The sequence below is a fragment of the Gymnoscopelus microlampas genome (assembly GCF_963454915.1).
Source record: "Gymnoscopelus microlampas genome assembly, chromosome: 5".
Lineage (NCBI taxonomy): Eukaryota > Metazoa > Chordata > Actinopteri > Myctophiformes > Myctophidae > Gymnoscopelus > Gymnoscopelus microlampas.
The window spans coordinates 43823503-43835116 of NC_139942.1; the positions used below are offsets into that span (position 1 = coordinate 43823503).

General features: G+C 40.5%; 1 protein-coding gene across 7 annotated transcripts; it reads right to left on the reverse strand.

Annotated features, from left to right (window-relative positions):
- Nucleotides 1-1304: 1304 nt before the first annotated feature.
- On the reverse strand, nt 1305-9606 carry ltb4r2b (leukotriene B4 receptor 2b). 7 transcript variants are annotated; one of them, XM_084058599.1, is made up of 6 exons: nt 9486-9529; nt 5522-5593; nt 4010-4601; nt 3248-3448; nt 2720-2763; nt 1305-1878 (listed from the first exon to the last, which is right to left on the reverse strand). In XM_084058599.1, the coding sequence occupies exons 3-6, from the start codon at nt 4580-4582 to the stop codon at nt 1593-1595; spliced, it is 1104 nt and encodes a 367-aa protein (XP_083914725.1). In that variant the 5' UTR covers nt 4583-4601; nt 5522-5593; nt 9486-9529; the 3' UTR covers nt 1305-1592. The 7 variants fall into 7 exon arrangements, with proteins under 7 accessions (XP_083914725.1, XP_083914724.1, XP_083914721.1 ...); XM_084058598.1 differs by lacking the exon at nt 9486-9529 and adding an exon at nt 9282-9477; XM_084058595.1 differs by lacking the exon at nt 5522-5593 and having other exon boundaries at nt 9486-9606.
- Nucleotides 9607-11614: the final 2008 nt, after the last annotated feature.

The following is an 11614-nucleotide window of genomic DNA, read 5'->3' on the forward strand; positions in this document are numbered from 1 at the left end:
TTTATCTTTTAATATAAAAGTGTAAAAAATAAACCAATTCAGTCTGGACATGAGAATTATATGTATCATTGTAGTTTAACTACTGTATGAACACAAGACATTTACATTTTCAATGTAGAACAAAATTGCTGCATTTACAGCAGAGTGGAGTTTGTTTCTAATAAATACAAAATTGCAGAGCTTTTAGTGATTCGTGGGTAACTTCTGAATTTTAACTTTTCCCAGGGTATGACATGCATTTACTCCACATACAGTACATCTATACTTTATTCAAATGTGAGTACAGCAGTGATAGCTTCTATGGCCATGCCAGATTAATGTCTATTTTAATCTTCCGTTTCATTTTCTCTGCAATATGCTCAAGTAAAGTGTGACCAATATCTCTATATACAAATCTTATGTATTTCAATAGTGAACAGCGTTGTGCCTAGAATACAGCCTAGACATACTATAGACACTTTTATGATGGGTATATTATACACTATTTACAACGCAACTATGTAAACGCCACAATGGTGCTCTGATTTAAAGGTAATCTTTAAATTCACTCCAGGCTCAGCTAGGCTGACAATGCTTGGCTTTAACCAGCGTCTCATGCTACACGTCATTTCACGAATACCGCCCAACTCACTCCAAATCCAACTCACTCCATGAAGACTTAAGAAATATTTGCCCAACTCACTCCAGGGCTCGCCCAACTCACTCCAGGGCTGGGACAACTCCCTCCAGGACCAAAGACCAACTCCCTCCAGGACCATAGCCAACTCACTCCAGGACCAAACCCAACTCACTCCATGCAATGTCACCAGTGTAATATTGGTTCAATGTGTCAGTGGTGTAAAGTAACTAAGTACATTAACTTAAGTACTGTACTTATGTACAATGTTGGGTATTTGTGCGTTATTTGAGTATTCCCAACTTCCAATGGTTTTACCTCTACTCCACTACATATTGGATCCACATATTGTTTTTTTACTCCACTAAATGTATTTGTTTTACTAGTTACTTTGCAGCTATACATTATAATATTATAGTGTGTGTGTGTGTGTGTGTGTGTGTGTGTGTGTGTGTGTGTGTGGGTTGAATCGGTGGAGACTCTTACATTCTAACCCTAACCCTAAACCCTAACCCTAACCTGGGTGGAGGGTGATTATGCGGGTGAACTCAGTGGAGGAGGGCCAAAACCTTAACGAGGAATATAACAACACCTCTTGATTTGACCAACAATAGAATAAGACATCTAACAAACACTGGACTCCAAGTGCCAAAGTGGCCAGCGAGCCCCCCCCCCCCCCCCCAGAACCATTAAGTTGTTTTGTAGAGACAGTATTTAAAACTTTAACCAAGCCTAAAACAGAATAGAGTTAAAAGTAACAAATTCCTCAATATTGTACTTAATTCCTCAATATTGTACTCAATAATAATTTTTGGAGTGAGTTGGGCAAGTGTGTGGAGTGAGTTGGGCAAGTGTGTGGAGTGAGATGTCTGGAGTGAGTTGGGCGCGATTTGGAGTGAGTTGGATTTGGAGTGAGTTGGGCGGTTACCCATTTCACTCAACGTAGAGTGCTCTGGTAGGGTCACAAAGGTTCTTCTTATTGGGTTAGGTTGTTCTGCACAGAATTGGCGCCGTTGCTTACAGTTGCAGTAGACTCTGCATTTCGAAGTCCCATACTGTTGTCTGCTGCACTACTATGAGCACCCTTTTTGGTCCCTGTGATGTCCATTGATGTGCCCTCAAAGAGGCGAGCCATGAATTCCAAGCCGTTCTGCCTGATATAGGACTTCCCGGCGAAAGTATAAAGGACAGGGTTGGCACAGCTACTGATGAAGGCCAAAGCTGAGGTCACGGCACGACTGGACTTCCAAATGTGATCCAACCTGAAGGGAGAGAGAATGAAAAGGACACTGTCAAATACAACCATGTATTGTAGGCTGTCACTACTGTATGTCTCCTTACACATCCCTGACAACTGAGTGATATTGCCATACTGAGTGATACGTGATAACTCCTGACCAAGAATAATTGAACAACCTTATCTGTTGAAAAAATAATACCCTTGATGCATTTACTTTTAATCTTCTTTAACGGTTAATTTTGGCATCCCTACTTTGGGCATGTAAGCCTAAATATGTTTCTAAATATGAACCTCAGTGTCCCCTATGGCGACAAGCTACTGTTTGGTCAGTAACAGGAGTCTTCCCATCTCTCCAGCTCTTTAATAAACCGAACATTTATTTGCAGGTGGGTTGCAAATAAATCAGCCAATCAGGTGAGAGTAGGCTACCCATTTATCAGCTTAATTCTTTATAGTGTTCCAGGTCCAATTTGTCTGCTCATTTCTTTGTTTCATCACTTCCAATTTCACTTGTTTAATCTGTATCCTTTCTAAGTGCCCTATCCATTCCTGATTGGATAAAAGTTTACAGCCAACAGGAAATATCCAATTGTTGCTCTATAAATCCCTCTGGGAGCTATTTAATGTTTGTCAGTTTGTATTGGAGGGCGATGGGGGCCTATTACTGATATGTAATACTCCTTCTGAATCAGAATATATTTCATGCTTGAGGAAAAGTTAAACTTTATAGTAAAAGATTTGAATACATATTTTTTCTAAAATACTAACTAAATATACAGAAACTTACAAGACATATGAACAAAAATTTGATGTGTAAATGTGAAAAAATTCTCATGACAAAGTAGGACACAACCAATACTCACTTTTCTCTTACTGCTGAGCCCTCATTGTACCACTCTGCTGCCACCTATAGGACAGAAGCAGACACTATTCATTCAGATGACCAGATGTTTTTGATTTAGTGCCTTGCTTCCAGACCCACATGAACCCCAAGCTGGCCTTTAAGGTTAACCAACTATTATGCCCTATTCTGGGCATATCATAGTAGGCCAACATTCTGTGAAGCGATTTGGTGTAGAGGGAAAAAAGGAGGGGACCGAGTACAGACTGGGGGCTCTGGTCAATGAAGTATAAGTGATTAATTGTGACAGTACCTACAGTACCACCCCTTCACCTTTTCCCCGTCAGCTTTATCTTTAAATCAGTAAAAAGAAACACACACACACACACACACACACACACACACACACACACACACACACACACACACACACACACACACACACACACACACACACACACACACACACACACACACACACACACACACACACACACACACACGCACGCACACACACAATGTATTATTCAACAAGCATACAACCACACACCTGCACCATGTTGATCACATGATAGGGCAGCCAAAATACGCCAAACATCACCACGATGGCCAGGATGAGGTTCTCACTGCGAACCTTGCGACGGAACTTGGTCTTTCTCAGACGTCGTAGAATCAGGATGTAGCTGGTCACTATGACCGTGTATGGAAGTATGAACCCACACACCGTCTCAAAGGCGTATTGGAACCTCACCTGTGTGCACAGGTAAAACAGGATAAACACGTGTTGTCCTCACTCCAAATAATTGCTTTGTGAATAGTTTGGCAAGACTGACAAGACTGGATCTGTCTTTTAGTCATAAACCTCAAGAACATGAAAAGACACGAGAGAGAAACATGCACATCACAAATGTTTTCTATCACAAGTGATGGCACGTTTAATGCCAGGGTTTATGGGTTAAAATATGTTGTGGTGATGAGACATGCCCACTTGATCATTTCAAGGAATCCTACCATATATAACTGCTTCCACTCTCAAACTTCACAAAAATTAGATGCTCTCCCTGATTTCATGCCGCATGGAATAGTTTCATGACATCCTGTGTATGGCTTTAAAAAAAACTAACTGAAATAGTCGAACTGCAAGCTCACAAGGTGTCGCATCGTGACATGTTGTGAGCTAGAAGAGCTGCTATCTAATGTTTCACCTTTTGGAAGACATTTTTTATTTGTTTATTTTGATTTTGCTCTACCTAGCACCCCCTGGCAGCCCTCACTTTGAAAACCTGTGTCCAAGGCCCCACTATGCACTTACATATGTAGGTTTAGTATGATTGAAGGCGCACACCAGCCTGGTTTTGTTCCTCTCATCCACATCCTCTCTCACATCCCGAAACACCAGGCCGGGGATGGACATGAACATGACCAGCACCCACAGCCCACAGATCACCCTCATCACGATTCTTTTGCTGGCTAGGACGGACAATTTACGCGGCCACACAATGGCCACCAGCCTGTGCAAGCTCATCACCGTGATGATAAGGATGGAGGCGTACATGTTGGCGTTGCAGAGGTAGAAGAGGCCTTTGCACATGGCGTCGCCAAAGACCCACGACTGCTTGGCCAGGTAGATGATGAAGAAGATGGTGAGGGCCATGAGGAAGCCGTCCGCGCACGCGAGGTTGAGGATGAGGATGGTGGTGATGGAGCGCCGACGCGCGCGCGCCAGGATGCTCCAGATGATGAAGAGGTTGCCAGGGACCCCCAGGAGGAAGACCAAGCTGAGGATGAGGGCACCCAAGGCCGTTGTGAAGTCATTGCTCACCAGGCTATCGTCCTCCGGATTTGTGCCGTTGACGAGTGTTAGGGGAGGATTTGGATTGTTCATGTTAAAATGACATCCGGTTCTGGGGAAGGGAGACAAATGACAGTTAAATGTGGACCAGAAACAGAATCCCTATACAGCCAAATAGCAAGTTTCCTACACTTTAGCATGACACTCTTAAAAATGTCCTGGAATCTAGGAGTTTTAGAGGGAGAGCGCTGGAAGTTTGCCATCCTTTTAACTTAATGCAATTAGTTGATTAGTTTAAGCAAAACTCCCTAGATTAACATGAAATTGTACTTGATGAGTATCATTAACTTCTAGCAGATGTACAAGCTTGTATGGAATCTAGAATTCTTGAATGGAACTCAGTAAGCCTGTTTGTTTGTTTTTGTTTTGTATCCTCGCTTTTACTGATGTATTATTTTGTATGGTCTACAATGAAGATTTGTTTTTATATTGTCAGGTCTGTGCCACTGTGTACTGTTGTTGTGCCTGTTCATTGTTTGGGGTGTGGCTTCTTCAGCTACATGTAGGCATTTAAACTGGAGAAATGTGAGTATATGTACAGTATATGTGCAGGGTTGATATATGTGCGGTAGTTTGTTTCTGTGTAACTTACATGTATAATGTCATTGCTCTAACAGATACAGGGGGACACTATGCTATCGTGCCATGTGTATATTATGAACTGACAAATGTGCTTTGTCGTTGATTGTAGGTCCATGTGGGACAAGCGGCACCTTAAGGACCGCTGTTCCTTTCCCTTCTTTCTTTATTTGATTTGTTTGATTTATTTTTGTACCAGTCTTCCTTTCTATTTGATGCAATCTTAAACACTTTTAAACCATTTTCTATATGCAAATAAATACAAGTACCATTTTTGTAAAGCTTTTCTATAATAAAATAATTGCTATTTTTGTACCCTACATTGTGGTCCGTCTTGCATTTGCGGGGTAACACTACAATGATTGTGCAAGAGGGGGAAAAAACAAGATGTACTGTATAACAGGAGTTCTTCAAGACACGGTCAGGAAATGGAGGAGGAACATCAGAGATAGATACAGGATAATTCTAGAAAAAGAGAAGGAAGCACAAAATGTATTTTGACCAGAGAGTACTGACTGGGGCATTTTGGGGTCATGGAGTGGAATTAAGTCAGTGCTTCTTTCGCAAATATATTTACACTATTAAAAGCTTTTCTTTCTACGTTGTTGGCATGCTCACTGAACAGATACAGTAGATCCCTTAGAAAAGATCATCAGATAAAGGTCCCCTCATTAAACCTGAATACATTCTATATCAGGTTATGGTGCCTTCTGTCATTATGGTCCTACTAATGGAACTCTACCACTTGAATTAAGGTCTGCTACATTGGCTTCTTTTAAAAGCAGACTCAAAACGTACAGTACAAGCTGTTTAGTTAGGTTCAAAGTGTGTTGTTTATCTTATCCTTTTGTTAAATCGCATATGTTTTTATCTAAGGTTTGCATTATCTTATAATCTTATTTTGTGTTTATATGTAATAATGTCTATGTTCCTATCTTATGTGTTTGGGATGTTTACTCTGCCTATTTTAGCTTTTATTTTGAAGCACATACGCCTGTCGTATGAAATGTTTTGTATAAATAAATTTGACTTGGGGTATTCTTTCAACCATAGCTCATCACCGCATTATGATTTTGATACGCAGCTAGTAAACCAATTTGTTCATTAATCTCAGGAAGGTTTCTTTCCTCCATCATCATAATTATCATCCTCATCATCATCATCTGACCCATGGGAGAGGAGTCGAGATAGATGCTGATAATTCTTCTCATTAACTCCATGTTGTGTAACAATACCCCATGAACAATTAGACAGAGCATTTACAGAGATCCGGCCTTGATGTTAAACAAGCACTTCACCCATTTTCAACCATATCTTCATATAATTGGTCCTCACTAATGCTCATTATAAGATGGCATAATTTCCGTCTAATCAGTCTGGGTCTCATCGGTGGGCTATGGACAGTTCAGAAACTTGCCCACCAGTGACAGCATCGGTTGGGATTCCAAGCTTAATAGAAACTACAGCCTTTCTCTTTCTGGAACGTAACTGAAATAGAAGCCATTGTTCTTCATCAATACATAATACATATATGTATATATTTTTTTAAATATTGTTTGAAATTACCAAACCTACCTACTAATGATGTCACTGGTAGGCAGGTTCCTGAACCGTCCACAGACCTCTGAGATACAGAGTGAGTAGACAGAGATGGTGCCATCTTAAAATGAGCATTAGTAGGACCAGTTATATGAAGATAGGTTGAAAATGGGTAAAGTTGTCCTTTAACCACTTCAAAATTTAAGGGGGGAAAATGTCAATCTACAATCTCACAAGAACATTTTTGAAAAAGTAAAACAAAAAAATGTATAACATGCCCAAAATATAGACGCCCAGGTTTTAATGTGTTTAAAATAGAGGGAATGAGGAGAAGCAGTTATCATTAAAGTAATCAGATGAACAATGCAAATACTTGATTGAATCAGGCCACACCTTCTTTAAACAATGGCCGGACCTTCACCATTCAGTAAGCCTGTTAAAATACTACATTTCACTGAGGTTTATCTAGATTTGTTTTTCAGTTTAATGGCACCAATCAAGTTGGCTGAGACTTTGCTATCTGATTTAGTGCTTCCCCATAGCCTCGCCACAAACCTAGAAGTGTCTAAAATCTGGTTGATCTCTATTGGTGCTCCAATCAGTTATGTTAGCCTGAGACTTCATGACTGAACTTCAATACTGAATTTGTATCAACTCTGTCATCCTATTATCTGTATGATTCTTACTGTAGTAAAAAATATAAAAGAGCCTTAGACACAGACATATTTCAAGATACTGTTTCATAAATGAAAACTGTGATTGATGATATGATATATGATATATGATGGAGCTATATGTGACAGCTACAGTTCTGGGTACAAAGCTGACATTACTGTTTGAGCAAAAGAATGTACCAGAATCTGCACATAACTAGAAAGGCATCATTCGTTTCTAGATGGTTAAAGTTTTTACTTTACACGGTTACCTTAGACTCTATACATTACTGTCCCCAGGGGGAAATTCCTTTCCACTGTAAAGGCACACAATATAGCAGCAAAACAACCGTAATATGTAGACCTCCGAACATTCGCACTGAGCCACAATACATTGGCAAGCTTCTAAGAAGACATGATAAAACACGTCAAGTATTAGAAGTACGCTCTGTCATAAAGAAACAAAAAATATTACGACACAGCCATCCATTCAATGAATGTGAAAGGAATTTTCCCTTCCATGTCATCTCCCTCTCTGTGTCTCTTTCTCAATCATTACTTAAAGAAAAATAAATGCATTGCACCATAAAGTGCTGTGACGTTTTGGGCTCACATGCCCTTCATCAAGCTCAGTCTGATGAAGGGCATGTGAGCCCTTTAGGGTGCAATAAATGCATTTTTCTTTAAAGCAGCACTATGTAACTTCTTCCTCTTCTACCCCGGATTTGAACCCAGATTCCTGCGCAAGTGCTGACATTTTTGCCATTGAGCTAATAGATCCTGCCTGCCTTGCTCGGGGGATGAATTGAATCTTGACCATCAGGTCAACATTTGTGTCAGATCCTGTTTCTAGGTGAGACATGACTTTTGACACAATCTAAATGTCTCAAAAGAAGAGCAGGGAGACAAAATACAACCACCCCAATTGTATAATTAACATACTCTACCATACAGATTGGACAAAATTACATTATATTCATTAAAAACAAATTACATAGTGAGGCTTTCATTGGAGCACATCAGTGTGCGAGCGTCTTTCTCAATCTTTCTCAAAGTTTTGAACTTTCCTCAAGGACCAAAGAGGAAATAACCTCTCAAACGGTTTGCTCCATTACTATGAAAGCAAATTCCTTGTGTGAGAAAACTACATTAGTTCCTCATGTCATATATCCTGACTGTGCCATTTCCAAAGTCCACTGTTTATTTCCCAGGATGCCTTTACATAAGAGTGAATCAGTAAACATACTGTAATGAGTCAAAGCACAGTTGGATTAATATTAAGAAAGCACAGTCTCAGATTGAGCAAGCTCACCAAAATGTTGTCAAAAGAAAAGCTTTGTATCCCCAAAATAACGTGTTAGCCTGAAGAATATATTTTGCTTTTGTTTGTCAATCAAATACTTGATTAATTAAAGCAATGGATAGTGAAAGTTGAAAGTCTTAACTAAGCTAATCCAATGTGATCAATACATTTAAGTAAAACAATACATGAAAGCCAACAATGTAAGAGTTTTTTTCCTCTTTGATACCATTGCAATGCCTGAATGAGCCTTAATTACAAAAGCAGAAATACAAAAAGAGCAACCTGCAACTGAAACACCAAGTTATGAGTGGAACATCATACTTAGTTACTGCTTCATATAAGTACACAAAGTACAAATGCCAGGGTTATATGCATGTCTGGAAAATACAAAAAGCTATTTGTCATTTCAGGTATTTTTAAGGCATATAGATTAAAAACAAACTGAGTCTCTGATAACCCATCACCTCATAGCCTGAAAGACCCACAAAGTATCAGCAATATCATCATATCCTTTCTGAAAGATAAGAAGCGATACATTTCGTCTGCCTGATAATGTAGCATCTGAGGAATGTATATTAAGAACCCTGAAATGTAGGTCAAGTAAATACAAGCAGCAACTTTCAAGAGAAGGATTTAGTGAAGAAGATCATTACCTCACCTTTGTCAAGCAGCTGAGTATGCGATGAATGTCTTATAGCTCTGTTTGTGCCCTCACTAACAATCTACAGCATATGTGTTAAATCTGAGTCTTAAATATCCAACCGCCTCTCCAGTCTAAACATTCTATTCTCGTCTTACTGTTTATTCCGTTCTTCTCGCAGTTTTCTTAGGCCCATGTTTTTATGAGAGTATGTTTACTTACCCAAACAGTGTGCAGTAAAGTGAGTAACGTGCTGCTGCCCCACAGGCTGCAACATGCTGTGAATGGAGAGGTGTGCCTGTCCTTATGTTCCACCTCTCCCCTCCTTGAGTCTCTCTCTCTCTCTCTCTCTCTCTCTCTCGTGTGTGTGTGTGTGTGTGAGTGTGTGTGTGTGTGTGTGTGTGTGTGTGTGTGTGTGTCTCTCTCTTTCTCTCTTTCTCTCTCTCTCTCTCTCTCTCTCTCTCTCTCTCTCTCTCTCTCTCTCTCTCTCTCTCTCTCTCTCTCTCTCTCCTCTCTTTCTCTCTCTCTCAGTCTTTGTTTTCTTCAATTCCTTATATCTCACTCTCTATTCTCCATCCTTCTCCATCCTCCTCTCTTGTGTCTTTTTCTCTCTCTCTCTCTCACACACACACACGCACGCACGCACGCACGCACGCACGCACGCACGCACACACACACACACACACACACACACACACACACACACACATACACACACAGGATTTAAACAGGGACTATGACACGTCTGAGCTTGGACAATATATCCTCAGTGTTTATGCCACAAAACTAGTTTGATGGCCACTTAAAAAAATAAACAAACATTTGCTTCAAATAGTCCCCTTATCCCATGAATTAGGAAGTGCATATTTCTCGTCCCCCGGGCAATTGTAGATGGTCCATACTAACACAAATAGGGCTACACACTTTACACAAGGGGCAATTATTCTCAAACATACATTGCGTAATATACATTCACGGTTGAGGATGCTGAATGCACAAGTGCAAACATGCACATGCATGGAGAGTGTGCCTAGAGATAACTTAGGACCTGCTACTAGTTCACACAGGTCCAAGACACTGAAGCAATACTGCTTTCCGGGGTGTGGCAAAAAGGTAAAGATGAGTAAGACATCACGGTTCAACTTAAAACACTTGAAGTAAAGGAGAGAGGTTGTGTTTCACCCTTATTCATCCTGGCATGATTTTAGAATGATTCAATGCCCTGCTCCACTTTCACATACAGTACACTACACAGTATAACGCTGTTGGCCCGTGAGCAACTCGGCCAGAGCAGATGAGTTTTAAGTGCCTGGTTCGAGGGTACCTGGAAACAGCAAGAGGACTTTTAAACGGATTTGACCCTTGCCTGCTGGCACACATTGTGTCTTTATTGATTTATAATACACTGAGCCACCCAAAGACTCAGCAGCTTTCACAGCTCTGATAAGAGCAGTAAACCCACATACCCTGTAGTTTTCTGAACAGCAACAGTCAGTTGTTTTCAGTCAGAGGTAATCTGATAGCTTGCCGTTGACAAAGCTACAGCAAACATGCATCAACTTGCAGCCGACATTTTGCAGACATAGGTCATCGGACATGAGTGGTGAAAAACGGCTACTTTCTTTGGCAAGTTGATACAGTGGTTTGGAACTCAAGATTCAATAGTTTTTATTTGTCACTCACTCTTACAATTACAATCAGCAAAATGTTTCTGCATGGCATGCAGAAACATTAACTCACAGAACTCACACTAATGGTGGGTTTCATTCCTACATGTGCAGCTCATGTCAAATTTTCTTAATGGACACAGCAGTGGAGAGACACAATAAACAGTGAGATTGGATTCTTGATTACACGGTCAAAAACTATAAATTATGTCACACACCTTGAATTGTACAATATGCACTTCCTCCTATAATGCTACAAATCTGACTTTGACTGTCTTCTGATGAGACAAAACATCTAAGTCTGAGAGGCAAAGCACATTGCTCAATATTTCCCCCCTTTGACTGTAATACAGTATGTGGCCTCAGGCCATGAATAGCAGATAAGGAGAGTAAAGGAAGTTGGTCAATGAGAGTGTTCTCCCTTTTTACCACATGGTGGCAACAAATCCACAGGAATTCTTCCCCCCTCCCTCTTGCTTGCTTCTCCATCCATAAACTTCAGCCATTCCTCTGGTGTGTTGCAAACATCCATCACCTTGCTACGGCACCTTTAAATAATTAAATAACATAGCAAGGAGTACCTGAGCTCTTTAAATCTTCCGTTCAAAGACCCAGATCTTTCCATTTCGAAGTGCAGCTCACTGTTTTCCCACGAAGACACCGCAGGCCAGGGCTGCGAAAATG

Bases quoted from the DNA above. Each gene is read 5' to 3' on its own strand.
- ltb4r2b (XM_084058595.1), bottom strand. From the start codon at position 4,582: ATGAACAATCCAAATCCTCCCCTAACACTCGTCAACGGCACAAATCCG. The intron at 2,764-3,247 runs GTGTGTGGTTGT...TCTGTCCTATAG, and splicing joins ATGTGATCAACATGGTGCAG to GTGGCAGCAGAGTGGTACAA. The intron at 1,879-2,719 runs GTGAGTATTGGT...CTCTCCCTTCAG, and splicing joins GGCTCAGCAGTAAGAGAAAA to GTTGGATCACATTTGGAAGT.